Raw genomic sequence first — 26639 nt, 5'->3', positions numbered from 1 at the left:
TCTCTATCCTGACACCCTTTGTTCCCTCCCCCCAGCTCTGCAGGCACCTCTGGTTGGCAACGGCAGGAAGGGGAGGCGGCGGGGAGGGGTCCTATCCTACTCTACAGCACTTGGTCCCAAGATAAGCTCAGCCAAGAACAAGGCCAGGCTGACTCCAGTCCATTCTGATGAAGATTTGCCCCCGAACTGGTCTGGAACACCATTCATTTCCAGAAAAGAATAACAGGGTCGTGGCTGCCTCCCTTGAGACAAAGAAGATAGAGGCTGGTGGTACTTTTGTTTCTCTCTTTGGAGCCACTTTAAACACGGGGTCAGCAAAATGCCATCTACAGGTAGGCCGGGGAAACCACATTTGTGTCTGCCTGAGTTCTTGAGGCTCTGGTCCGTCTCAGCAACAGTCCCAAGCCCCACTGGGGCATCTGGGCCAGCCAGCGACTGCACCCCCCCCTCTGATCTCTTCATGCTCCCCAAGACTCAGAGGGAAGCCCCTGGAGCCAGGGCTCCCACTCTCAGACCTTCTCCACTCAGGTCCCTGGTCACAAAGAAACGACTTTTACCCTGAGACTGAAAAAAAAATAATAATAATAAGTTTTAATAAATACAAAAATCTCCAATAATGACTCTGCTCAGCTCAGGGGCAGCAGGAGTGAAGTGGGGGGGACCCTTGGTGCTGAGTGAGGATAAATTAAAAAATCCCAACAAGCCAGTGACATTCTGTACAGAAAGAAAGGAGTTGGGTTTCCAAGGCAGAGGCTGGAGGGTAACAGGGCGGGAGTCCGAGTGGCTGTGGCCTTGGTCTGCCCTGGCTGCCCCTTCCCCTTGTGGAGGTGTGGTTACCAGAGGTAGTGGGGGGAGGGAGAAGAGGCAGAAAAGAGGGGCCAAAGGCACTGGGTTTCCCATGGGAGAATGCAGGGTCCTTGGCGCCAGTCCTTCCCCTAGCCCAGGCCCCGTCCTCTTGGTCAGGTGGCCTTCCGGCTGCTCCCTAGGAGCCTTCGGCTTCTTTCGCCAGCTCTGGAACTGTCCTGGTCTCTGGGGCTGCCGGAGACAGAAGGGAGTAAATTTTGGAGCTCTGTGACCTTGGTCTACCTGTCTAATTCCTCTGGGCTTCAGAAATCTCGTTTGTAAAGAAAGAGTAGTCAAGACCAAGTCCACAAGGCTGCCGTGTGGCGGGATTGAAGGGCACTGGTGAAGCAGATGGCATGGCTCCTGGCAGGGGGCAGGTGCCACCTTCCCTCCCTGGCAGGGGGCGGGTGCTGCCTTCCCTCCCCAGGCCCACCAACAGCCCCCTCACTCACGCCGCCGGGGTGCACAGTGGGAGCAGCAGCGACTCTCCTTCCCTGGACCGCAGGACAGTGGCAATGAACAGTCATCCCGCTCACAGTGGGGCACCCCTGCCTGGTGCACAACAGAGCAGATTTTGAGGGTACCCAGGGGCACAGGGACACAGCAGCCTTCAGCCTCTTCAGGGAAGCCCACTCCCAGGAGCCTGCCCTCCCCGGAAAGGTCTCCCCACCCTAGGCCAGGCCCTCCCTGCCCACCTCACACAAGGCACGCTCTCCACTCACCCCACATCTGCAGGTGATACAGCTCATCTCCCCAAAGGGGGGCACTGAGGGGTGCCAGCTCTGGCTCTCTGGGAACCACTGCCCTGCAAAACGGCAGCCCCGGGGCCCATCGGCCTGCATGGGGTCCCCCAATTGGGGGTGGACCCCTGACCCCACTGTTGAAAGGGAGAGAGAGAGAGAGGGAGGGAAGGAGGAAGAGCTCAGCAGATGTGAGTTCTGCAAGGACCACCCAGGTTTTATTTGTCTTTGAATCTCAAACACCTAGCAGTTTCTGGTACTTAGTAGGTGACAAATGTAGATGAGAAGATGGATGTATGGGGGGAAGGATGAATAGATGATTGGATAGTTGGATTGAAGCGGGGAAGGGAGGGAGGGAGGATGGATGGATGGGGCAGTAACCAGAACCCATCATACCCCACTAATAAACCCATGCACATTCTTTCCAAATGCATTTAGAGCCCTGGCCCCAGGCTAGGCACAACGCAGGGTTCAGTAACTGCTGAATTAACTGAGGAGTCCCTTCCATCCGCCTTCACCACACACGCCCTCACCCAGGACAAGGCAGTGAAGCACCTCACCTGCCAAGGAAAGACCCAGTACCCACCCCCCTCACCTGGACACTGTTTGCAACAGTCAGTGGGGTTGGCACGGACCGGCTGGGCACAGGCCAGCCGAGGACACTGCACCTTCTCACAGTGGACGTCTCCAGTGCCCCCCTGCAGGGATCCATTGAGGGAGGGTGTCAGAAAGGAAGGGGAGCCTCCTGCTTCCTCCCTCTCCTTCTCCATCCCTCAGATGTCATATTTCCATGGCCCTTCACTCAGAAGCCTGGACTGGTGCTTTCTACACCTGAACGCAAATGCTCACGGCAGCCCCTCAAGGCAGCCACTCTCCTATCTGCTTATAGGAATGGAAAGGGGAGTTCAGGGAGGTACAGAAAAGGCCAGGGCTCTATGGAGCGAGTCAGCGGGAAGGGCCAGAATTCACCCCCACGTCAGCCCTTCCCTTTTCCTGCAGGAAGTTGACTCTCCAAGCTCAAAGGACTTTTCTTAGTGTTTTCATCCTTGAGCCTTCCTCACCAAGGCTCGGCCTTCCTCTTTCAGCAGCCCCCTCCCCATCTCCGCAGCCCCTGCTGGGTTATGGCACCAGATAGGATTGGGCGACCATACCTTACAGGTGCAGACAGCACACTTAATTAAGCCAAATGGGGGCACGACGGGGTGCCACCGGGTACCCGCTGCCCGCCAGCTCCGGTCGCCATCAAAATAGCAGCCTGGGGGGTGTGGGGGGGGAACAGTGCCCAGCTGCCATGAGTACTGAGCTCATTGGCTGGGCCCACAATCAAGGCTGGAGTCTCGGGCCAACCCCACACTAATCTGACCCCAGGGCCCACTTGCAAACCAACTACTCTAATGAAGCCTGCCAGATGTCCTTTGGAATCTGCGCCCCTCAGCCTCCCTCTACTCACTCCCATTCATGTTCTCACTTTTTAGCACCCCTCCTGGTCCCACCCATCAGCTCTACTGGATTTCCCCATCCCTGCACCAGACTCCCAGCTCACCCTCTCCGGGGTCTCTGGTCCGGGAGAGCCCAGGGAGGTCTCTGACATCTTGTTTCTCTGTGGGGCCAAAGAAATAGTGAAGGCCAAGAATGGCCAACTCCTTCCCTCCCCAGAGGCCTCATCCCTCACGGTGAACCTTCCGCTACCCCTTCCACTCAGGTGGGACACTCACCCGGGCACACAGGGCAGCACTGGTCCAGTGCCTGCACCGGGCTGGAACAGCTGGGTGGCGGGCACACCACGGGGTCACAGATCACTGTGCGTCTCTGCAAAGAGAGGGTTGGGTGGGGGGACTGACCGGGACTTGGCTTGCCCCAGAACCCAGACCTCTCAGTGCGCCCTTGGCTGCGTCCTACCTGGCAGGTGCATAGCGAGCAGAGCGGGTCATAGTTAGGCGCCCAGCGAGCCCCATGGGGGCGCTGCTGCCCCTCAAAGTAGCAGGTGTTGGGGTCTCGCGGGCGCCCGGGGCCTCCTGGTTTGGCTGGCACGGGAGTGTCGGGGCCAAGCACAGCGGGCAGTGGGGGCAGTGCCGGGGCTGCTGCATCAGGAGCCCCGGCCGCCCACACTCCTTCAGTCCCCTCAGCTGCCAGGCGCAGGCCGCCTACCTCGCACTGGTTGGCGATGTGCACCTGGGAGGAGAGGTGAGTTGAGGAAGCGCCTGGGCTCCCCCTCGCATCTCCACCGGTGGCCAGCCCACCTGCCCAAGCCACCTCGACCTCTGAGTACTCCTGGGAAGATGCTGTTAGCACCAGAAATCTCCCCCCAGCGACCAGGGACAGGGTAAGCTGCTGCCAGCCTTGTCGTTGACACTTGTCAGACTTCATCCTCCCAACCAGCCAGGGAATGTGACACCACCACCCCCCAGGACTCAGAGAGAGTGAGTGACTCAGGCAAGAATACACAGTGCCCGCCCAACTCTGACCCACCCCAGCGGCCCACGCTGCCTGCCCACCTGCCCCCGGAGCTCCCCTTGGGGACTCCCCTTGGTGGTGATCAGCAAGGAGGCCTTGCCCTGGGCCAGGAACCGCAGCAGCTCAGGCTCCAGATCCTTCACCACGCCCTGGGCCTGCGAGAGACAGGAGAGGGGGTGGGAACAAGGCGCTCTGGAGCTATGCCTCCCCTTCTCAGTTCACAGATGAGAAACTGAGACAAGGGGAGGTGAAATAAGGTCTTCTGGGAAGTGCAGCCCATTAGCGGTGGTGTGGAGCTCAGAAGTCAGGTCTCTGACTAGGTCCCCCTCAATGGGGGTGGGCTGCAGGGTCTCTGACTCCAAGTCCCCGCAGCCCACCCCCATTCAGGGAGGACCCGCTCCCCTGGAGGTTCAAGAGATCCTGCCAGAGAGGGACATAGGAAGGAGAATGGATACTAAAAGGCTGAATCAAACTCATAGACAGGGCTTTCTGACTTCCCAGCCCAGGTCGGCTCTGCCATACCAGGCTACACGCTCTCCACCCCCCACACTAGCCACAGGCCTGCACAACCCTCCATGCTTTAAAAAAAAAAAAAAAAAAAAACCGCAGATCCTTTCGATCCCCCACCAGGTCCTCACCTCTGGGCCATAGAATCCCTTCAGCAGCCGCCGGGGCCCTGGCATCCCAGGAGGCCCGAGAAGGTGGGCAGTGACAGTGCCCTGTTCAGAGCCACCAAGCCCAGCCAGCAGCACTTCATAGTGCAGGTGACAATGGGTGTCCAGGGAGAGCCAGGCATGTCCTGCTGCCTGGCTCTGCACAGGAGGTAACACCAGGGCTCCTGCCAGGGGCACGGGCAGTGCTGGATCCAGACAGAGGAGAGGTGAGCGATGAGGAGGTAGCCTAGAGCAGCCACTCCCTTCGTCCCTGTCTTCCCCTGAAGCTCATTCCACACGTTGGCAGACACTGTCCATAGGCTCAGGGCTGGGGGGCAGCAAGTTTTAGACCCCTGCGCCCTGGCCATGGAGAGGGTCTCCCTGCAGAGGCACCATCTATACCCCCACCTTCTCCAGATGCCAGCCAGGGGCTCAGGCACAGATAAAGACACACCAGGCTCTGGCCCCCTGGCACCCAAGTCCCAGATTTGAGCATACCAGAGGGCAGGCGAAGCCCTGGGGCACTCACTCTCATGGCGGGCGCTGTGTCCACTATAAGGCAGGGCAGATACATGACCCCGCAGTTCTCCATCTGGGAAGTCCTTGGTGCCCACGTTCAGGAACAGCTCATTCTGCAGCAGCATATGAGCCCCTCGGGCACCGAGTCCAGGGCAGACACCCACAGCCTGCGAGGGGAAGGATGAGAGCCCTAGCTACAGCCTGCCAGGTTCCAAATGAAGCCCTCCTCAGCTTTCACACAAGCCCGAGATTCTGAATGCCTTTCCATGTTTTGTGTCCCATGTTCCACCCAACATACATGCGTAACTGGATAAGCACCTCGTGAGCCCGGGTTCGAGTCCCTCCTCTGCCACTTCCTACCTATGTAAAAGTCTTAAAGAGTTATTTAACCTCTCTGATCCTTCACTTCATCATCTGTAAAATGGGAACCGTGAGAATCAAAAATCATACAAGGAAGGCAATCAGTGCTGTATATGGCACAGAGAAAGCCTCGGTAAGTGGCACTCATTATCACATTTCTAATGATATGATCTCCCTAGCCAACTCTGCCTCCCATCTGATGTGACATGGCTGAGGACAGGGGCACATCTGATTTTCTTTGTATCCCAGTCCCTAGCCTGAGGCTCCCTAAAAATGCACCCAGGGAATGAATACTTCCATGAAAGAAACGTGTTAGTGAGTGACTGACTCTCAACCTCCCTGCTCATCCAACCTGGCTTTGCACACCCCTGCGCTGTTAGCTCCGGGCACGGCCCTCGGCCTGGCTCTGCAGACAGCACTCACTGTGTGTCCTCCCAGCTGGAGTCCAGCCATGTGGCACAGGACAGTGCGCTGGTTTCTCCGCTGAGGCTTGGTCTCCAAGGTCAAGGCCACCACCTCACTGCCTGTACCTACCACCTGCACCTGGGGGGGCACAGTAGGGGAGGGCACACTGGAGTGGCAGAGAAGGCTGGAGGTCTGAACCGTGTAGGCCGAAGCCCCACCCTGCCCTGCTGCCCTCCATCTTGAGCAGCTGCTGACTCTTACCTGGTAGATCAGGGAGCCATTTCCCAGCAGTGTAAGCCTGGCTGAGCCGGCTGCCCCTGTCTGAACTGGGATCAGGGCGTCAGCCCCACAAAGGACGCTTTGCAGGACTGCAGGGGGGACCAGAAAGGTGGAGGCTGGCTTGCCCCACGGTCATTCATCCCTCCCCAGCCCCCAGGATTCCTCCCATACCCACCCTGGCCATGTGTCTGTGCCTGTCAGTGGCGTGTGCCCGGGGTGCCATGGCCCACCCCGCCTCACCATCGCAGCTCTGCCTGGCAGCGATGTGTCCACTGATGCGCAGCCCTGGCACGCCCACCCTCTCCAGGGCCATCTGGAGCTCCCCCAGCACCAGCCAGTCCATCTCCTGGGCAGTCAGGTTGGGCAGTACCTCAGCAAAGCCTGGCTCCTGAGGACAGAGCAAGGTGTGGCTGGTGCAGCAAGAGGCCAGAGCAGGTGGCAGCAAGAGCCAGACCCTCACTCACCTGGACTGAGGCATTGGCCTGGAGCTCTCGCAGTAGCTGCCCCTGGTGTAGAATCTGGAGCCGCAAGGGCACCTGAGCCGGTCCTGCAAGGGCCACACATGTGAGGAGGCCTCTGAGAAATTGGTGCTCTCCCTCCACTCCTCACATGGCCTGCCCCATCCCACTCACCCCCGCTCCTGGATTCCAGCAGTCCACGGAAAAGCAGCAAGAAATGCAAGGAGTCCTCCGTGTCGCTGAGAGTGAGGAGGGCGATGCCCCCTATGCCAGGCTGTGGGGGGCCTTCTAGGGTCAGGATGGCACTGAAGGTCTCTGGGAGAGAAGGAAGGACCATGAGAGACCATCAGGAAGTCCCCTCCTCAGCCCACTCTATTCCTAGGGATACAGAAGACACAGAACTTCATGTCCAGGGGCTCTGTGCTCCCCTCACCTGCAGCCAGGGCCCGGTGCCGGATGAGAGGCCCCCAGACCTCCCCCGAGGGGTGAGTGGGTGTCACAAGCGCCACATGCAGCTGTTCTGCCCTAAGGAGCCGCAGAGACAACCGAGGCACTGCCCGCCACACCCCACAGACCTGGAGCAGAGAGACAAGAAGACCCCACTCAGACCTTACGCAACACAGGCCAGCTGAGAGACCCAGCTCTGGTGAAGAAGGAATATGCGAAGGAGCCTGGTGCCCTCCTAGGAAGCTTAAGAAGGGGCCTTGGAACCAGATGCTGGGGTCCAAATCCTGGCTCAGCGACTTACTAGCTTGTGACCTTGAGCAAAGCATATTCTGCTACTGAGCCTCAGTTTCCCTCATCTGTAAAATGGGCATCATAATGTCAGTGCCTTCCTCTCACGGGGCTGCAGTGAGAACCCAAAGAGACAATGCAGAGCATGTTCTCAGTACAGCGCCCAGACTGGATAAGCACTAGTAAATGGCATCATCTCACCAGGCCATCTTGAGTGGGGGCAGCAGGGTGTTCAAACAGGACGCTGCCGGCAGAGTCTGAGAAGCGGATTCGAGTAGGGCGGTCCAGCCTGGGAATGAGGGTCCGGTGAGCATGGGCTCTGAGCTTGGGCCAGGAACTGCTCCACCAGCCTTTCCCAACTCTCCTTCCCCAGTCCCCAGCTCACCCCTCCTCCCACCTTCCCCTTTCTCACTGTCTGTAGGAGATGGAGAAACGCAAACCGGAGCGCAGCAGAGACACCCGGGCTCTTGCCACAGCCTGCGACCTAGGTCCTGTCAGCAGCGCCACGAAGTCTGCAAGGAAAAGATGTCCGGAGTTTTGTCACCCGCTGCGGCCACGGGGCGGGGGCAACTATAGTTCCAGTTCCTGCCTGGCCCACACCTACCCGTGTGTCCATCTCCTCTCCCCCGATCCTCAGAGCCCGGCTCCCCGCGGTCACTGTAGCTGCGGTGCTCTGGGTCCCGGGGATACTCAAAGGCCAGACCCATTGGCGGCTTCTCAGGACTGCTGCGCTCTAAGCCCGGAGTGGGAAACCAGGGCTTCAGCTGGGCACGAGGAGGGCCAGTTGGCCGTTCGTCGGCTCTGTCCGCCCCAGCCACTGGCTCAGGACCAAGTATCACTGCCCGGCCACCCTCCCCTCACCAGGGAGCGGGCCTTACCCTGGGGGCAGGTCTGGCAGCAGTGTCCCGGCAGCAGCCGAGGCTGCACGCAGGCCAAAGCTGGGCACTCGGGTTTGATGTTCTTGCAGCTGACTCTGCCCGGGCCCCTTGCTCGGCGACCCCACTGAGGCTGCTTGTGGGGAAGACGGGGAAAACCGAGTGAGTGCCAGATGGGGAGGGTCGCACGATGAGAGCAAGGTCATCCCATGGAGTCAGACCGCTCTGCTTCCGCATGACCCTAGACAAACTGCCAACCGCTCTGGGCCTTAGGGTCCCTATCTGGAAAATGGGGGAAGTCATAGTGTGTATCTAGCGGGATTATTCTAGGAGTTCAGTGAGAGAGAAACCGTTGGCAAAAGAGCCTGACATATAGTGGGCAGTCAATAGCAGTCAGCACCTGAGAATTGAAGGGGGGCTTCCTCCCAACTTTCTCTGCCAGGAAAAAAAATACATATGGATATATAGATATATATCTCCATAGAGCTACATATCCCTAATACCTGCAGGCTCGCTGTTGGCTCACAGCAGCTCCGACTCCTGTGATCAGGGCGACATCCCGGGACCCCAGGGCTCCCCCACCCGCAAAGGCCCCGGCCAGGGCACTCGGGCTCACTCACCGCCTCGCAGGCGCACAGCACGCAGCGCATCACCCCGAAGGGCTCCCCTAGGTCCGGGTGCCACGTCTCGTCCAAGGCATAGACCTTCCCGCCGAAGGAGCAGCCTGCGGGGACGGGCTTGGCTGGCGGCCGCTGTCCCGCTCCTGCGGTGTGCCAGCCCTGGGCGCTGCCGGCCGGGCCCTGGGTCCCCCCCACCAAACCCCCCCACGACGCGCCTCGCGACCCCCGCCCAACCCTCCTGGCCGCCCGCCGTGCTGAGCCACCTGCTCCCGGCGCCCCCTCCGGGCGGGCGCAGACTTGCCCGGAGCCGGACTCTGTGCCCGCGCGTCCCCCGGGGCGCCCACCTACCTGCCGCTCCCCGAATGGGCAGCGGCTCCTTCTCGGGCCGGATGGGCAGCGCGGGGGACTCGGGGCCGGTGCCGTGGGCCGGTCGGCAGCCGAGCAGCAGCAGCCCCAGGAGCAGCAGCGGGGCCGGCGGGGCCGGGAGGCTCGGCATGACGCGAACGGGACAGCTGGGGAGGCGGGAGGGAGGAGGGAGCAGGAGAGGGAGGAGGGAGGTGGGAGGAGGCCGGGCCGGGGGCGGTACGGCGGGAGGGGGCCGGGGCCAGGGCCCGGGCAGTGCGGCGAGGGGCTCGTCGGGCGGCGGGAGTCGGCGCCGGGCCGGGCGGGGCGGGAGGAGCGGCCGGGAGGAGCGCGGGCGGGCGGGCGCTGACCCGGGCCGTACGCGGCTCTAGTGCCCTGGGCGCCAGCTCTGGCCCGTTTTATGCCCCGCGCCCGGCGCCCCGGCCGGGGGCCTCCTCCTCAGCAAACGGGGCGGCGGCGGCAGCTCGGCGAGGGGCCGGGCTGAGCCCGGGGGGTCCGGCCCAGCAGCAGCGGCCCGGATCGCGAGTGGGGGAGGGGAGGGAGGGGCTGGGACGGGGCAGGGGAGGAGGGAGGGGCTGGAGGGGAAGGGGGAGTGGAGGGGGGAGGGGGAGGGGAGGGACCAGGGGGCGCGAAGAGGGGAGAAGAGGCGGGTCTGGAGCCCCCCGCTGCTGGCGGCCACAGGGCGGCTGCACCAGGAGGTGCGTGTCCGGTCCAAGACGGGAGCCCCAGGCCAGGGAGGGGCCGAGGCCGGGCCTGAGGCCTGGGCCGGCCACTGGGCTAGTACTCCGTTCCTGCCGGAAAGATGAAGACTTGTCTTTTAAGGATGACAACGTGGAGAAAACGCCCATCAACTGATCTCCCCTACCGTGGGCCCACAGCACCTCTCAAACCCCACATTACCCACACTCACTGCCTGGCCTGTGGCCCTACCTCTTCTCTGAGGTCTTCCCTCACTCTGCTGTTCCCCAGGACAGGGACTTAGCCAGAAACAGAGTCCCCTTGCTGTCTGTGACAGTGTTTCCCTCCCGACGGTAACCTGTCGGTAACCTATCTGCAGGCCCATCCAACCATCATTGTCCCCACCCTGACATTCTTCCTCACCCTCTTCCCTTCACCCTGGGGACCCTCTGCCTCTCCATCCTACCCCCCAACCTCCTTTGTCTTGGTTTCCTGGTCATGACTGCCTCCCTGTCCCCTCCCACACCCATTAGCCCACCATCCTCCCAACCACCCCAGCACCCTCCTTCCTAATCTTGGGAGGCATCTCGTCTGGCTGAACTGGAGAATTCCGGGATCTAGGCCATACTCCTTAGCTGACAGCCCCATCCTTGGTAGGAGGAGCAGGAGGGGAAGAACTAGGGTTGGGGGTGATGGGAACAAGGTCAGGCCAGGAGGCCCCTGAGGACAGAGACTGTAAGGAGACTGGGATTGAGGGGAAAGCAAAGGAACTAGAGCCAGGGCCAAAGGAAGAGGGGGGCCAGCAGGAGGTATTTGCGGGGGAGGTTCAGCAGCTGTCTTTCCTAAGACAGGGACACATGGGCCTGGTTATTCCTCTTGTCACATATGGAATGGTAGGAGATGGAAGAGGGAGAAAGGGCAAGCTCAGGAGAGCTCAGGCACAGAGGTAAATGGTGTTAGCTGTCTGAGCCACTGCTCCCCCCACACACACAGAGGGGCACCTGAGCCCAGCCTAACCACCCCCTACAGGCCCCCTCACCTTGCAATCCTCTCAAATGGTCCAAACCCTTTTCCTATAACCCTGACCAATGACAGGGTCATTCCCCAACATAGGCAATACCCACATTCCCACTAGGAAAGGGGGACGAAGACTCAACCCCCACAGGGTTATAGGAGAGAAAGGCAGGAAAGCAAGAGCCCTAGGGGGTCTCAGGAGCAGGTGTGTTGTCCAGGGAAAAGAAATTTGGCCCGTCAGGAACTGTAAAGCACACCAATCTAAAACCAGAACCAGATCTCCGTGCCTCTTCCACAGGAACAAAAACCGTCCTGCCAGATTTTTCCTGGGAAAAAAAGACCTCCCAGCCAGGTCCCAGGTTTCCCATCTCCTAGGAAAAGATGGATCTCCCTGTTGAAATCCTTCCTGTGGTGTGTGTGGGTGGAGGAGCTGGGCTCTGCTAGTGGACCATGGTCCAGGCAGGGGTTCCACGTTCAGTGCAGGTGGGAGGAGAAGGCGTCACTTCCGGGGGCCTTCAGCCTTCGCCGGTATCTGGTGGCTCCCTGCTCTCTGATTGGACAGAAGTGTCCGGGGCAGGCTTGTGACCCTACTGCTGTGGAGGGGCTGTGCCCAACACTACGTGTCTTCCTACCCATCGGCTCCCCAGAGTGCTGCCTGCTGTGCACCTGGGTCCTGGAGCCCTTCTCCACCCGGTGAGTGGCAAGCAGAGTTTGGAATTAATAGAGAGTAGGAAGGACAGGAAAGAGGAATTGGGCTCTCAGCTGGGGGAGGGGCAGGCAAACTGGAACCTACAGGCACTGACCTTTGTCGAGAAGAGTGTAGCCTTCCCAGAATGGGAGGAGCAGGACTGAGCAGGACTGAGCAGGGGTAGGGGGTGGGGTGCTGGGTTCTGAGGGACTGATCACAGACTTGGAGGAATATAGCACTGTTCTGGCTGGCCCTAAGGAAAGGGGACATGTGCCCAGGGAGAAGATAAGAAAGGTGGTGCGTTTAGGGCTTACGGCCTGTAGCATCAAACTGGACACGGGCCCAATCTCCATTCTTACCCAGTCGTTCCTGGTTAGTTTAAGGCTCTGAATCTTGGGGCTGGGGAAGCTGGGCCTAAGGAGAGGGTAGTGGGAGGAGGGCTCATGCATGTTGACAGACCTACAGGAAATCCCAATATTGAATCAGGTGCAGGCCTCTTTGCACAACTTGTCAAAGAAGGAGGAGCCCATGTGGGGGGTCCTGTGAAGGAACTAGAAGGGGTCTGCAAAGGGGGCAGGGAGGAAGATGTGGGCTAGGGGATGGTTATGGTAACACCGGTGTCCAAGGCGAGGTCAGCCATGAGAGGTGGGTGTCTCACTCAGCAGGTGCCCATTGCTGGGCAACTTTACCTCGGGTGGGAAGTGCCAGGACTGTTAGCCCCTTTCTCTGCCTCAGATAACCCAGTATTTTAGAACTGGGAGTGCAAAGAAAAACTTCAAGAGGCTTATGGGGGGAAGTAAATGGAGAGAGAACGAGCAGTTAATTGCTCCCATACCACCTTCTCATAATCTTGCAATCACCAACCCCTAGTAGTCCTTTTTGTTTTCCCCCAAGTCCCCTCCTCAGCCCCACTCCCCCAGCTAACCCTCAATGCTGTGCATGTCTGCTAGCTCCTCATCCTGACCCTATTTCCCACTTTCCAACCTCTCCTCCCAGGCTTATGCCACAATAACTCCTGGCTCCCTCTCCCCATCCCAGATTTTCTTCAACCAAACAACTACGGTTGCTCAGAATTTGAGGCCAGTTACAACGTGTGTGTGTCTGTGTGTGTGTGTGTGTGTGTGTGTGTCCGTGTCCATATTCTGTCCTGTTCCTCTCAGCAGGGGCAGCAGCCCTACCTCAGGTCCACTGAGGAACCCTGACAAAGAGACACCATACCCTGTAGTCGCAAGGACCTGGGAGTAGGCAGAGCGTTAACAGTTTGAGGCTGGTCCGCATCTCATGCCCTCCCAGCAGCTGTTCCCCCAGCCAGGCAGTCTTTTCCTTGACACCTGACTAAATGTTCATTATTCCTGGCACTTGCAGGATAGATTCCAGACCCTCTTCCTCAGCCCACCTGTGCCCCCACCGTGCAAGAAGTGCCAGAGCCCAAGCCGCCTCCATGGCCCCAGGAAGGATTCAGGGGAGAGGCCCCATCCAGGGAGCTGCTCCTACCAGACAGCCTGGCCAGAATGGAGCTGACTGGTAAGAAAACTCCTGCGGGATCTCAGGCCAAATCAAAGCAGGGTTTTCGAGAGAAGAGAAGGGAGATGTGTTGCCAGGGTGGAGGGCTGCGGGAACCCAATCCACCAGGATTAAGGCTTCTGAAAGGTAAATTCCCTGGATTTCAGGTCTGGGTCCTAATTAGGAATTTCTGGACTACCACCTAACAATGATTTCTTCCTTATCCACCCTTCAACCTCACTTCTCCTCATCTCAGAACTGCTCCTCGTGGTCATGCTTCTCCTAAATGCAAGACTGGATCTGTGCCTCCCGGCTCCTCCTGCCTGTGACCCCCGTCTCCTAAATAAACTGCTTCGTGACTCCCATGCCCTTCACAGCAGACTGGTGAGAATCTCCCAGCACTCTCCCCTCTATCCATTACGTGGGTAGACACCCTCACTCCCATCACTCCCTCCCACTCCCTGATCTGATCACTGTTCTTCCCATATTGTCCTCGGTAAGACCACCACCTCCCCATCACCACTCCTTGACAAGAATGACGATTTGCAATCTAGTCTACTTTTAAAAGCTCTGGTCTGGATATCTATTACTCATGGAAGTCTATCCTAGTCACTGGGTCACCATACGCCCCCTCCTTTATTTGAGCTTTTCCACCCTACCCCACCACCAATCTTTTTCAATAGAGCCAGTGTCCAGACGTTAACCCTTTGTCCACACCTGTCCTGCTGCCTGCTGTGGACTTTAGCTTGGGAGAATGGAAAACCCAGAAGGTAAGAAAGCCATCCTTCCTTTGGTTTCCCTAACTCCTGTTTTCATCGGTTTTCTACTGCTTCCCACGATTTCTTCAAAATCCCTGAGCTCCCTAAAAATCTCCCACCTTTGGCTTGGCCACCCTAAACTAATCTACATTCGACTGTGATGATATCCTCTGGATGACAGCTTGTGGTCCCAGTATGTGAAAATAGATTCAAAGCTGAGCACCCAGAAAAGCTGGATAGAAGTCTCTCATGGTGGGGCACCCGGGCGGCTCAGTGGGTTAAGACTCTGCCTTCAGCTCAGGTCACAATCTCAGGGTCCTGAGATCGAGCCCCGCATTGGGCTCTCTGCTCAGCTGGGAACCTGCTCTCCCCTTTCTCTCTGCCTGCCTCTCTGCCTACCTGTGATCTCTTTCTCTCTGTCAAATGATAAGTAAATCTTAAAAAAAAAAAAATCTTTAAAGATTTTTTTAAAATCTTAAGATCTTTTAAAAAGACCTTTTAAAAAAAAGAAGAAGAAGAAGAGGAAGTCTCTCATGGCCATGCTTTTGACCTGTTCCTTTGCAAACTTAAGCTGCCATGAAGAAGTAAGACTGGTCTGTCATACTCAGATGACACAAAACTGGGAAGCAGAGGTAAAATAACAAGAGACAGAATCAAGTTTCACATTGTTGAAAGGCTAGATCAAAAACAAGGTAAAACTTAGCAGAGATATACAAAAAATTCCACATTTACTCAAAGTAATCAAGGAAGGTCCTATTCCAGCTTCCAGGCCACAATGCCCCCACTTCCCCTTATATAAACTTCTGGCCCTAAAACTTACAATAAACAAGATCTGGGAGGACTGAGCTAAGCTCAGACTTAGCAGGTAACACTATTAAAGCAGCTGTTTGAAAAGCTAGTGATTCTTGGTGGCTTTAGGTGTTTAGCACCCACCCTGTGGAAATATTCCTAAAAACCTTTAAGTGGCCTGGACTTAACAGTAAGGAGTTGAGTACTGGATATCCTCCTCTAAACACATGCTAATTTATTCAGGGGGACCATATGAAACTAGCATGTGTCCAGAAGGAAGAAGCAACCTGAACAGAGAGGTTAGAAAACATGTTATGTGAGGAATGGCTAAAAAAAAGAAAAAAAAGCCTATCTGATGAGTTTGGAGAAAAGTGGTAAGTCTTGTGCTATAACTGGACCTGCTTTAGTCTAGGGCTCAGGAAACCTCCTGGGAGGGAGCACTCCTTGCAAGGTGAGCTCTTCTACCCTCAAGATCCCTAGAATCCCCTTTCTTCCTTCTCAGGTCTTCTGGGGGTGGGGGCGGTCCTGGGCCAGGGACAAAGGGCAGTTCTTAGGGATCCCTGGCAGTTCCAGTTCTGCCATTGATCAGTAAACCCCTTTCCTTCGTCTTTATGATCTTTGGGATGGTCTCATCTCTATGTTCAGTTTTTACAAAATCATATGATCCTAGGATTTTGTAGCAGAAAGAGTAGATTGGCAACACTAGAACCGAGAGGCTAAAAACTGTAATAGCACAAATTCCAACATAGTGTACGGGGCCGGGGGGGGGGGGGGGTGCTTTTCTGACTGAAATTAAATGTAGGGCCAGGCTGGGTTACCGGACACTGGAGTTATTCAAGCAGGGGCTGATGACCAATTGTCGGGAGACTGTGAAGGAATTCCTGTGCTGGGTGGGACCTTGGTCCTGTCCAATTCTCAGCTCCTATGATTCATTCCGCTGGCTACTCCTACGGGCTCCCCACCCGCTATTAGCATGCCCTTTGAAGCAGGCCGCGTCTCCCTTCCGTCTCTTTTGCAGGAGCAGACCAAGGCACAGGACGTTCTGGGAGCCGCAGCCCTTCTGCTGGAGGGAGTAATGGCAGCACGGACCCAACTGGGACCCACCTGCCTCTCATCCCTCCTGGGACAGCTTTCTGGACAGGTCCGCCTCCTCCTTGGGGCACTGCAGGGCCTCCTTGGAACCCAGGTAAGTAAGTCCCAAGTCAAGGGGACTATAGAAACTTGTCCTTTGCTGACTCCGTCCCTTTAGGAGACCTGAGGGCAGAAAGGTGAATTCTGGGAATCATGAGGGTAGCACAGCTGGCCAACTAAGGAGTGCTTGCTTCCAGCCATAAAGTCTGGGTGCTGGCACCTTATCTTTCCCTGGAGACAAGGGAGGCATGATACCTGGCCCAGGTCTCTGGCCTCAGGCCCATCCTCTGCCCTCAGTTTCCTCCACAGGGCAGGACCACAATTCACAAGGATCCCAGTGCCATATTCCTGACCTTCCAACAACTGCTCCGAGGAAAGGTGCGCTTCCTGTTGCTTGTAGTAGGGCCCACCCTCTGTGCCAAGCAGGCCCTACCCGCGACAGCTGTCCCAAGCAATACCTCTCTATTCCTCACACTGCACAAGCTCCCAAACAGGACTTCTGGACTGTTGGAGACAAACTCCAGTGTCTCCGCCAGAACTACTGGCTCTGGACTTCTGAAGAGGCTGCAGAGATTCAGAGCCAAGATTCCTGGTCTGCTGAACCAGACCTCCAGGTCCCTAGACCAAATGCCTGGACACCTAAACAGGACACATGGACCCTTGACTGGAACTCATGGACTCTTTCCTGGACCCTTACCTGCAGCCCTAGGAGCCCCAGATATCCCTCCAACAACTTCAGGCATGGACTCCCTGCCCCCTGACCTCTGGCCTGGATATTCTCCTTCCCCAGCCCATCCTCTTACTGGGCAAAACACACTCTTTTCTCCTTCACCCACCTCACCCACCCCTCCGGGGCCGGCTCCAACCTCTACCTCCTAACCCTTCTGCCACACCCAACTGGACCAGTCCTCTTCTAATTGCAGCCCACCCTCCCTTCCAGAATCTGTCTCAGGAGGAGAAAGGTGCTCTGGCCCTGCCAGCATCAGCACTGTCTCCATGTAAAGTTCCCTTTCTGGGAGCCAGGCCCTGGGAGTCATGTTATATCAGATTACCTGCTTTCACCTGAAACCCAAAGTCCTGCTAAAGGGGGCTACACCAGAAAAGGGGATCATTTTTCACTGGATATTGTAAAACTTCAGAAGCTATTTTTTTAAACTATCAATAATATTCACCAGAGTAGCTAGTTATCTTTGGTCTATTTTCTGCACAAATGTACAACTTACTAATTCTCTATGAGCTCTTTCTCATACAATTCTGCAAAGGATTCTGCATACAATTCTGAATGGAAATAGACACTAAGCTAATGTCAAAAAACAGGGGAAAAAGAACTTCAGTTTTCTACTCAGAACTAAGGTCAGTCTCTTTATCCCCTTTATTGTCATTCTCAGTGAGACTCTGATCTCCTTTTCTTAGGAGATCCTGACTCTTGAAAAATGAATGCAAGGTTGTCTCTCAGAAAGGCTGTCTCTACACAATCAACAAAATTGAGCCTAAGTAAATAAAGAAGAAATAAGAACACCCAAAAGCTAACTGAAAAGCAAGGGAAAGAGGTTCTTCAGGGAGCAATAGATCTCCCCCTTCCCTCCCCTCCAAAAATGTTAACAGGAAGCCTCCGAGAGCCTCACACCCCAGGTAAGGCTGTGCAGACAGTTCAGTCAAGACAAAACCTGGATGTGACAGCTGAGCAAACAGGGAGAGCTTCAGCAGCTCAGCGGGAAGCTTCAGCAGGCACGGGTTCCTGCCTCCCTCCTGTGGAGGTCAGGGGGAAGTGCAGGAAGTGGCAAGAGTCACTCTCCCAGGGCTCACACAGCGGGAGGGACAAGTACAAGTTGAAGGCTCATTTCCCAATTCCCAGAAGTCCACTGTATCCAAAAAGCAGCCCTATGTGACCACTATGAACTCTGCTAAGGATTCTCTAGAGAAGAAGCCAGGCTTATGGGGCCTTGCAAATAAATGCCACCCTGATGCTTACGAAAAGGTTTATATGGCCCCAAGCAAAAACTCCACGGCAAAGTTCAACCCTACCTCCAGAGGCTCCTGCAGGAAAACTCACAGAATCCTTTTCCTCTTCCTTTTCCCCAACCCCCCAGAGAGGAAAAACTACCCGGTAGGTAAAAGAGCCAAGATCCCAGAGTTCCAGACACTGCCACAAATATCCCAGGACCACTAAAGGTATTCCAAAATAGAATGAAAGCCAGTGTACCAGGAGCCTTATGTAGGTTACCTTTTATAGTGCTCACACACCTCTGTCAGGTTGGGATGCTATCAGGCTCAGAGAAGCCAGGCATGTTCAACGCTCACACAGCCTGTGAGCAAGAAAAGAAAAAACAGCCTGGGCTGACTAGAGCCCATACAGTCCCAAGTGTGGTGCACTGTCCAACAGATCATTCAGTGATTCTGTTTATTAGAAAAGATATCCAAGTTCTGATGGAGGAAATACACCAACAATTAAAAAGTTCTGAGGAGAAAACCAAAGCTCCTGGATGGGGTGACCAATTTAGATGTCTCCTCTCCCATCACTGACAGAACAGTCGCCATGGAGAAGGAATCGACAAATGTACAAAGCTCAAAAGTGTTCACATCTCAGAGGGTGTCCGTTTTTGCGTGGGAGAGAATAGCTCTTCCACACTACCAACTCTAGCATGCCATCAAGGGGGAATGTAAGTGGAAATTGCAATTTACTGAAATACCAACCTAGGCTAAATGTAATGATCAAATGAAGAACTTTGTGGCCCATGAAAGAGTCAGCAACCGGGACAAGACGAGCCAAAGGGACCAAAGGCAAAGGCTTCAGGGTTCTCACCACAGTCAGATGAGAGACAAGGACAGCAAAACTGCAGGATGTATACAGCCAGCTAAGTACCTCCAGGATTGGCATTTGACCTACTTTAGGGCAAATGCAAATAACTCATGGACTTCTTCAGTGTGAACTAAGCTGTTCCCAACCCTTCCCAAAATGTCTTCAGGCTGATTCTATCCCTTCTTCCCTGTCCACAAAATGCAAAAAACCTGTTAGAACCAGAACACCCTTCTCTCTATTCGACTGCATGCTAGTTCTCTCTTCTGCCCCTAGGGCAGCCGGGATAGTGCTCTATGCTACCCCCACAAACTATTACTATAATTAGGTTCAGACTCTGAGCAAAATCCATCCTTCTCAGACACCCCCGAAAATCTAACTCCAGGTAAAAGTTCTAGGATTCCACAAAAATTCATCCCAACCCCCAGTGTATCTTCTACCCCCCCCCCATAGTAAACTGAAGAAATACCTTTTCCTCCTCCCCTGCAGAGATCATTCATTTTCAACCCATTTCCCTAAATACAATTTCTAACACCTCATGTAAAGACCTGAAAACGATGGGGAAGGAAATAACCCTGGGCATCCCAGCAGGGGGACCAGCTCCAAGGCAAAGGCAGGAGATCAAAAGAGAGAACTGCTTAATACACACTTGCCATCTTTCTGGATTGTTATCCTGAATTTCTCAGGGGAAATGAGAGTCCAGTATACTTTCTCAGAGACCACAAAGGCCAGGCTGAAGAGCCAGCCTCATATGCTAGAGTCCTAGTAAGCATCACCACTTCCTCAATTTTGTTCTTGCCCTTAAGTTAGTGACTGTAGTCAGGCTGCTCCATTGTCCTGGGTACTGGCGCCGGACTGCCAACTTCATTGGTATTGCTGCCCTGTCCACTTCACTGGTCTGTGCAGCAGCTGCCTGTTCAGTGTCACTGGTGAGAAACGCCCTCCCCCACCCCCCACAGCCCCGCTCCACTTACCCTCCCCTCCAGGTCGCCAATGGAACGTAGAGCAGACACCTAGCTACTCCACTGTTCCTACAACCACCAAATCTGCTCTTCCTACTCTCTTCATAGTCGGGTCCCAATCCAGTATCTAAAAGCCTCCACCCAAAGCTTCTGCAAAAATGAACATTTCCAGGCTATGCAAGTGACTCATTCAAATCAACGTGATCTGACTTCCTAAGAGACTGAAAGTGTTGGAAGGACACAAGCAGGGCTCCTTGCCAATTCAAAATTCTATGCCAAATGGGTGGTATCTTCCGGGCCTGGGGTGCCCTCAAGAGCCAAAAGCACAATACTCTCTCTCCCAGATAGAAAATCACATTAGAGAATAAATGAAGATAGGCAACCAGGAGGCTGAGATAACCCTAAACCCAGATACCAAAAGGCCAGAATAGATCCTACATTGACATGTGATCATCTGGCTGTGGGCCAGAAATATACCACAGAAAAATTGGGAAAAAAAAAGATTTTAGGGTAATAGAAAAGATTTTTTTTTTAAAGAGTCTGAAAAAGTAAAGTTTAATTAAAAAATCATATACACAAAACAACTTCTGATTTGTTTTAAGCTCTCCCATTGGGTCTTTCACAGGCAAGTTGAGTCCACTGAGTCCAGACCACCTAAAGATGCACCCCCAGTGGCCATCCACTCAGCCAGCCCTTTCCTGAACAGGTGGTCAGTAGTAACTGCTCCTCAGGCTTGAATGGATGTCCAACTCCTGAGTTACTAAGCAGCAAGGTTGGCTTCCTGTGTGCTTCAGAAGGCCAGTTTCTTCATCAGCAGATAAACTCTGGAATCCACTTCAAATCCATGCAGGTTGTTGGCATCACCCTGCAGCCTCATGAGCAGGCCGCCATAGGACACATAGGCAGAGCTGAAATGGAAGGCCCCAGTCTCATGAGTTTAAGCTCTGGAGCGGCAGTGACCCAGTGGCTCTCCATCCCTTTTTTAAGAAAAGGAGGCACTCTTCTAGTGTTTGTCATTAGGAACCAAAATTCAGAGAAGGATGAAGGCAAAGATTTGTGCAAAGAGGTGTTCTTTTCTATCAACAAAAAGTGGAAATTGCTACACACCCAGGATGACAGAAATGGTTAAATGAATTAAGATATATCCATTTACTGGAATGTTATGCAGCTATTAAAATGTTTAGGAAAAGCTTTAAACAGACAAGGGGAAATGTTTTACATAACTTAAAGCTAAAAGAGCAGAATAAAACATTGTAATAAACAAGGTAATCTTAAAGAAAAAAGTACACAGGAAAAAACTAGAATATTCAAAAATGTTTATGTAAAAGATTCCCTCTGGGTATGGAATTATAGATGACTTTTTCTGCTTCTTCACATTACTTCTCTGCTTTTCAAATTTCTTACAAAGGGTACATATTGTTTTAATAAGATTTTACAGAAAAGGAAAAACATTTGGGCAGGGAAACCAAAGAAGTAGGGACTGGATTGTAGAATAGCAAAACACACACAAATAAACAAAAACAAGAAAGCCTAGCACTTTAATCCCTTACTGCTGCATCTAGTTCTTAGGGAAGCAACCTTCCTTTGCCCTTCACATAGCAAGATCACCAGTTTCTCATTTGGACCCTTGGGCCCTGAGGTCCTGACAAAGGGTCAAGTGAGCAGCCTACATTTCTGACTGGAAACTATTCCCACAACAGTTTCTTTCTGGGTCCCACCTAGATCTGAGGTGCCTTGGGGACAGAGACCAAACCCAGGAAACATGAAGCGTGGTGCAAATTTCCATAGCAGAGCTCAGATTATCAGAAGAGGGCTGGGGTGCAAGGGTTCTCACAAGACCATGGCACTTACAGACGAGTTGCTGCTTCAGTAGAAGTTTCGTCGCCCTCAATCCTGTATACTTTCCCATACATTACATACTCAAACTGGTCAGCCCTGTGGAACAGCAGTGGCAAGGTTATTCTTCAAAGTAGTTAACAATAATAAGAAGCCCTTTAAAAACGGTAACTAAGTGTCAACATTCTAACAGATGTTTTCCAAACACAATGCCATTTAGTCCTCCCAGCCACCCTATGAGCAAGGTGTGACCATCTGTACTTTACTGACAGGGAAACTGAGGCTACAAGAGGTTAAGGCTATTCAACAAGTAAGTGGTAAGCCTGAGATGTGAACTCAGTGGAACTCCAAAGCCTTTCCATTACACCAAACTCTCTCCCAAGATGCAAGATTCACACAGCCTGGATCACTGAGTGGTCATCTCTTCAGCCATCAGTAAGTTACAACCTACAGCATGTAATCACTGCCTTGGATAAACACCTGGCTGTCTGAAATCTTGAGTGCTGCAATTTCCTTATGGTTGCTCAGATTCTACTGATAATCACTTATTCCACAAATTAAATAAGGGTCCTTCTATACCACTCATCTACTTAGTCCTCAGGCATATTTCAAGTACTCCCTTCTTCATTTCCTCACCTGGAAGGTCTATCATCTGTGGGGTTGTATTCACCGTCATCCAGGGTACCATCTTCATATAAGGTACTGGCTATGACCAACCGGAACTTGTCACCTGAAAATCATGGCACTTTCTGAGGCTGAAGAACAGCTGAAATGAAAAAAAGCTTCCTGCTATTGTCTGTGTTCAATACTTACCCAAGTCTACAGGATAAATCTGAATGTTTACATCTAAGATCAGGTCCATCTTGAAAGATTCACTCTCACAATGTAGTCGAGACACTGGAGGGAAGCAGAGAAAGAGCCACATAGGTAATTGCCAAGCCCAGGGCAGACCTGGCAGACCCCACTTTGAAGGATTATATGTAACTGAACACTCATTCTAACCCAGTCTGCATCCACTAGCCTCTCATCTGCTCCCAAAGAATTGCAGACATATGCCAGGAGGACAGGGGAGAAAAGTATGGCAAGTGGACAGAATCCCAGAAAAGAATCAAAGGTCCTCTAGCAATCAATAATATCCTGGTTCTGGGCCTGCCTAGATGATTAAGAAATAAACTGACTTTGGGCAAGTTATTCATTCATCCAAAGGTTTTGTCTTTCTGTGCCAGATGCTGTGCTGAGTGGATTACCAGGGCTCTAAGAACTGGTGTTTGTGCTGAAGAACATCTCAGTCTCCAGGCAAAGGAAGAGACACCAAAGAGGAATGATTAGTGATCAAGGACAGAATAGAAAGCTGTATAGCAAGCGGTCAATTCTAAGCTAAGGTTCTTAGGACAGGGGAGCCTGGGTGGCTCAGTGGGTTAAAGCCTCTGCCTTCAGCTCGGGTCATGGTCCCAGGGTCCTGGGATCGAGCCCCACATCGGGCTCTCTGCTCCGCAGGGAGCCTGCTTCCTCCTCTCTCTCTGCCTCCCTCTCTGCCTACTGGTGATCTTAGTCTGTCAAATAAATAAATAAAATCTTTAAAAAAAAAAAAAAAGGTTCTTAGGACAATACAAGAATATAGCCTCTGAAGTCGGACTATTTCACTGTGCAGCCTTGGGTAGGTTACTTAACTTCTCGGAACAAAATGGGTAAGACACCAACTACCTCATGTTGCCTCCTGAAAGGAATAGTTAGGACAAAGTGTGTGTAAGGTGCACGGTACAGCGACTACCACAGAGTGGGAAGCGATTAGAAAGATGCACGGTCTACCAGCACCCGAGAAAAGGCCATCCAGGCACACCGCACAGCCTGTGTGAAGCCAGGCCGCGTTCGGGGTCTCCGTGTTCTCATCTATACGTGGTCTCCTAAGGGAGATTCCTGTATCAGGAACTGCCGGTAGGGGGAGGCCACGTGGGTGGGTGGGTGGACAAGGGGCCCAGGGGCGTGTCCCCGAGGAGGTTACCCCCTTCCTCTAAACCGCCCCTATGTCTCCGTACACCTTACCTCGGTCAAACTTCTTGCCCTCCGGGTCAATGTCTTTCACATCAAAAATATCCTCAAACAGGATGCCCGCCATGCTAGGGTGACCACGAGAGCAGCAGAGGGATTGGGAGCGCAACCACGCCTAGGGGTACACCCTCCCCCTCACTCGCAGTAAAGGACTGGAGACGCGAAAGATAGCGCCTCAAGAGCCGCAGCGAGGGACTAGGTCAACGCATGCGCACGGAAATTCAGCAACGCCACTACTTCCGCCGCCTGCCTTTCGGGGCTTCCTAACTTCCGCCCCGAATGAGTCCTTCCTAGAGATCTCAGGGCTTAGGGCGGGTCTCAGGGCCGGATAACTCCGCCCCTGGGGCGGAGACACGATTAGTTCCACCTCCGGCCGAGGTGGCGCCGTTTCTAGCTGTACGCCGAAGCTCTACTGCGCCCTCTTGAGAGTCCGGGTCGGGAAGACTGGAATGCACGGGGGCCTTGATCCTTGGCCCAGAGAAGCCCGGCCCAAGCCTTAACCTGCTGGTCTGCGTGCCCGACGAGGGCACAGTCCGCGCCGGGGGCGGGCAGAAGAGAACTCCGCCCCCAGCGCGCTGACCCTGCAGGGCGCAGAGCCCAGTACCCCCCAGCTGGCACTGAGGCCTCGCCCGGCCAGGACCTGACCGGCTTGGCCCTGCTGGATGTCACCCGAGCCGGGTCCGTCCAGTTTGGGAATTTGCCATGATGTCACTATGGGGAAGAGGAAAGCCTACACTTGTCCCCTCCCCTGGTACTGCTACCCTCCCTACCTGCCCTCTTCCCCTGGGCCCTACTGTCTTCCACTCCGCCCCTTCAGCCCGGCATTAACCCCATCGCACTGCTCTCCTCCTGAGCACTGCCCCTTCAGCTTGGTACTACCTGTTCCCGCACCACTGCCTTCTCCCTCTGGACGCTGGTCAATGGGCTCCTTCATGCAGGCACTGTCCTCTCCCACAGACACTGGCTCTTCCTTTCTACTGCCCCTTCCTCTTGGGTGCTGGCTCCTCTCACACTGTCCCCTTTCTGGCACTGCCTCTGCCTCCCACATGCCCCTTCATGCTGGTCCTGCGTCGTCCAGCACACTCCCTGTTTCCTGTGCACTGACCTCTCCCCCAGCACTAGCTCCTACATTGCCCATCCACCCTGTGCTCACCCCACCCTCTGCTCTATCCTCCTCCGGACCCTGAGAGAGAACGCAGAGCCCCAGCAGGCTGTTCGCCTCTGTTCCCCCACGGTGGCGAGACGTCAGGAGCTACTCGAGTTTCTCCTTGGGCCCTGCCAGGAAAAAGCGACCTCTGTACCCCCACGCCCGCCTTTCAGGAGGCCTCGCCAGCACCTAGACATCTCTTCCCTCGAGCCTCACCCCTTCACTTTCCCTCCCCACCTCCACCCGGGTACACCCGGCGGGCCGGGCTGTTCCAGGTGCGACTTCCTAGGGAGCCGCGAAAAAGAGGAGGAGGAGGGAGGAGAATGAGAGAGACCGAGCGTCTCCGTTCCGAGCATCACCTCCTCGGCCCCGGCTTCTAGGCCTAGCGAACCCCCCCTGGGTCTCCCCCACCTTTGCTTCTCACCCTCGACAGAGCAGAGGGGCCTTGCCAGGCCCGTCTGAGCCGCTGACCCCTCCGGAGAAGCCAGAGTGGGCTCCAGTCTGAGAGACAGAGCCCAGAGCCTGATTTAGACGGCCCTGCAGCCCCGGCCCCAGGCCCTACCGCCCCGGCGTCTCCAGCCCCATCAGCCCCTCCAGCCGGGACTCCCGGCGCCGCGGGCCGGGCTCGGCCCCTCCACGTGCCAGCGGCCCCGCCCCCGCTCTAGCCCCCCGCGCCCCTCTCAGTCCCAGGCCTCCGCGCAGAGCGGGAACCAGGTAGCACGTTCCAAGCTCCCCCTTCCGCCTCCCGGCAGTTCGGGAGGCGGCCCCAACGCAGACCCCCGCCCGGCTGGGCCGGCCCCCGTGGATGGGCGGGCGGGCGGAGTGGCGCGGAGGGCACCGCCCTCGGCCCGCCCGCCGAGGAGGAGACGCGAGCGGGAGGCTGAGCCAGCAGCGCCCGCCCGGGGCCCGCCGCACTCTGCACTCGGCCGCCGGGGCGGCAGGGACGGGACGGCTACCGGCGGGGGCTCTGCGGGCTGGGATCGGAGTCCGGGCCCGAGCCCGAGCCACAGCGGGAGGCCAGAGGGCTGTAGGCAGAGATGGCGGCCGCGGGGGCCGCGGCGGCGGCGGAAGGGATGGAGCCGCGGGCGCTGCAGTACGAGCAGACCCTGGTAAGCCGAGACGAGCCCTGGGGAGCACACTCGGGGACCGCTGCTCCGGGTTACCCTTGGAAGCGCGAGGCCCGGGGGCCTACCCTAACCCCGCCCTAGCCTTCTGAGCTGGGGAAACTGAGGCTCGAGGGCCTGAGAGGCTGGAAGGCTAAAGGGTGGAAAGCTGCATGCAACCGGGCGGGGGGCGGGGGCCACTGCAGAGGACAAGGACATCAGGTGCTTATCCCAGGTATCCTTCCATTTACCACCCCAACATACGCGTTTTCTTTGCTCCTCCCTCTCACCACCTGGGCTGAGGTCTCAGCATCCCACTACCCCCTTCCCAGCACCACTCACCCTTGAACTTTTTCTCTTTTCCCTCCCGTTTCCACCATCCGAGACACCCCCTCTGTCCCCACTAAGTGCTTGGCACTATGCTGAAAGTAGAAACAAGAGTGTGTAGAAAGATGTTCAGACCCAAACCCAGCCCCAGCCCTTACCCCTGTGGGGGCTGGCAACCCAGCATTGGCAGGAACCCCTCCGGATTCTCCGGGGGAAGAGGTGACCTGCCATCCGGGGTACAGGAACTTTAGGGAGGATGTGTCAAGCAGGAATGGGTGTGGGAATGGGGACCTTTGTCCATGCTGACTCAGAAGCAGGGGTCCTGGGGCTGTGAGCTGATTATGGTCACCCTTGTAACTTATTGTTTCCAAAGCCTTTTGCCCCTTCTTGTGTCACAGGGCAGAGGACCCAGTCTCGAGGGAAGAGAGTGGGCCCTGTGGCTCCTTTTTACCAGCTTGGGTTGGAATTTGCCCAGGAAGGAGGCAGGGAGGGAATGTCTCCAGGAGGAGAGGTCCTGGGGCTGGGAGGTGCCCGTTATGAGAAAGACTGGATG

The 26639-nt window shown here is 55.3% G+C and overlaps 3 protein-coding genes across 9 annotated transcripts; 1 reads left to right on the top strand and 2 right to left on the bottom strand.

Annotated features, from left to right (window-relative positions):
* Positions 1 to 565: 565 nt before the first annotated feature.
* Positions 566 to 9805, bottom strand: CHRD (chordin). 5 transcript variants are annotated; one of them, XM_082750905.1, is made up of 23 exons: positions 9290 to 9804; positions 8942 to 9045; positions 8325 to 8457; positions 8051 to 8179; positions 7859 to 7958; positions 7648 to 7735; positions 7145 to 7286; positions 6886 to 7026; positions 6718 to 6800; positions 6494 to 6641; positions 6236 to 6342; positions 5993 to 6112; positions 5220 to 5376; positions 4676 to 4896; positions 4079 to 4192; positions 3483 to 3755; positions 3299 to 3392; positions 3127 to 3183; positions 2735 to 2838; positions 2179 to 2281; positions 1566 to 1720; positions 1296 to 1395; positions 566 to 1035 (listed from the first exon to the last, which is right to left on the bottom strand). In XM_082750905.1, the coding sequence occupies exons 1-23, from the start codon at positions 9435 to 9437 to the stop codon at positions 983 to 985; spliced, it is 2874 nt and encodes a 957-aa protein (XP_082607031.1). In that variant the 5' UTR covers positions 9438 to 9804; the 3' UTR covers positions 566 to 982. The 5 variants fall into 5 exon arrangements, 4 of the variants coding, with proteins under 4 accessions (XP_082607031.1, XP_082607032.1, XP_082607030.1 ...); XM_082750906.1 differs by having other exon boundaries at positions 8325 to 8454; positions 9290 to 9803; XM_082750904.1 differs by having other exon boundaries at positions 5993 to 6342; positions 8325 to 8454; positions 9290 to 9805.
* A 1757-nt stretch (positions 9806 to 11562) lies between these two features.
* Positions 11563 to 23089, top strand: THPO (thrombopoietin). 3 transcript variants are annotated; one of them, XM_082750910.1, is made up of 6 exons: positions 11563 to 11689; positions 13050 to 13208; positions 13444 to 13571; positions 13871 to 13957; positions 15753 to 15920; positions 22687 to 23089. In XM_082750910.1, the coding sequence occupies exons 2-6, from the start codon at positions 13196 to 13198 to the stop codon at positions 22696 to 22698; spliced, it is 408 nt and encodes a 135-aa protein (XP_082607036.1). In that variant the 5' UTR covers positions 11563 to 11689; positions 13050 to 13195; the 3' UTR covers positions 22699 to 23089. The 3 variants fall into 3 exon arrangements, with proteins under 3 accessions (XP_082607036.1, XP_082607035.1, XP_082607034.1); XM_082750909.1 differs by lacking the exon at positions 22687 to 23089 and adding an exon at positions 16175 to 17383; XM_082750908.1 differs by lacking the exon at positions 22687 to 23089 and adding an exon at positions 16163 to 17383.
* Positions 20207 to 24139, bottom strand: POLR2H (RNA polymerase II, I and III subunit H). Its single transcript, XM_082750911.1, has 5 exons — positions 23504 to 24139; positions 22274 to 22357; positions 22097 to 22190; positions 21476 to 21559; positions 20207 to 20532 (listed from the first exon to the last, which is right to left on the bottom strand). Exons 1-5 carry the CDS (start codon positions 23574 to 23576, stop codon positions 20415 to 20417), a joined length of 453 nt encoding a protein of 150 aa, XP_082607037.1. The 5' UTR covers positions 23577 to 24139; the 3' UTR covers positions 20207 to 20414.
* Positions 24140 to 26639: the final 2500 nt, after the last annotated feature.

The sequence above is a fragment of the Mustela nivalis genome (genome assembly GCF_964662115.1).
Source record: "Mustela nivalis genome assembly, contig: HAP1_SCAFFOLD_2078, whole genome shotgun sequence".
Lineage (NCBI taxonomy): Eukaryota > Metazoa > Chordata > Mammalia > Carnivora > Mustelidae > Mustela > Mustela nivalis.
The sequence above is the reverse complement of the archived record's forward strand: the minus strand, read 5'-3'. Positions and strand labels throughout refer to the sequence as shown.

Excerpts from the sequence above, each read along its gene's own strand:
- CHRD (XM_082750904.1), bottom strand. The coding sequence starts at position 9,437 with ATGCCGAGCCTCCCGGCCCCGCCGGCCCCGCTGCTGCTCCTGGGGCTG. Across the intron at positions 7,959-8,050 it reads GAGAGGAGATGGACACACGG|ACTTCGTGGCGCTGCTGACA; the intron begins GTAGGTGTGGGC and ends TTTTCCTTGCAG. Across the intron at positions 7,027-7,144 it reads GCACCGGGCCCTGGCTGCAG|AGACCTTCAGTGCCATCCTG; the intron begins GTGAGGGGAGCA and ends CTTCTCTCCCAG.
- THPO (XM_082750908.1), top strand. Across the intron at positions 13,958-15,752 it reads GAGAATGGAAAACCCAGAAG|GAGCAGACCAAGGCACAGGA; the intron begins GTAAGAAAGCCA and ends TCTCTTTTGCAG. Across the intron at positions 15,921-16,162 it reads AGGGCCTCCTTGGAACCCAG|TTTCCTCCACAGGGCAGGAC; the intron begins GTAAGTAAGTCC and ends CTCTGCCCTCAG.
- POLR2H (XM_082750911.1), bottom strand. The coding sequence starts at position 23,576 with ATGGCGGGCATCCTGTTTGAGGATATTTTTGATGTGAAAGACATTGAC. Across the intron at positions 21,560-22,096 it reads ACAGATGATAGACCTTCCAG|GGCTGACCAGTTTGAGTATG; the intron begins GTGAGGAAATGA and ends GCTGTTCCACAG. Across the intron at positions 20,533-21,475 it reads ACTGAAGCAGCAACTCGTCT|CTCTGCCTATGTGTCCTATG; the intron begins GTAAGTGCCATG and ends CTTCCATTTCAG.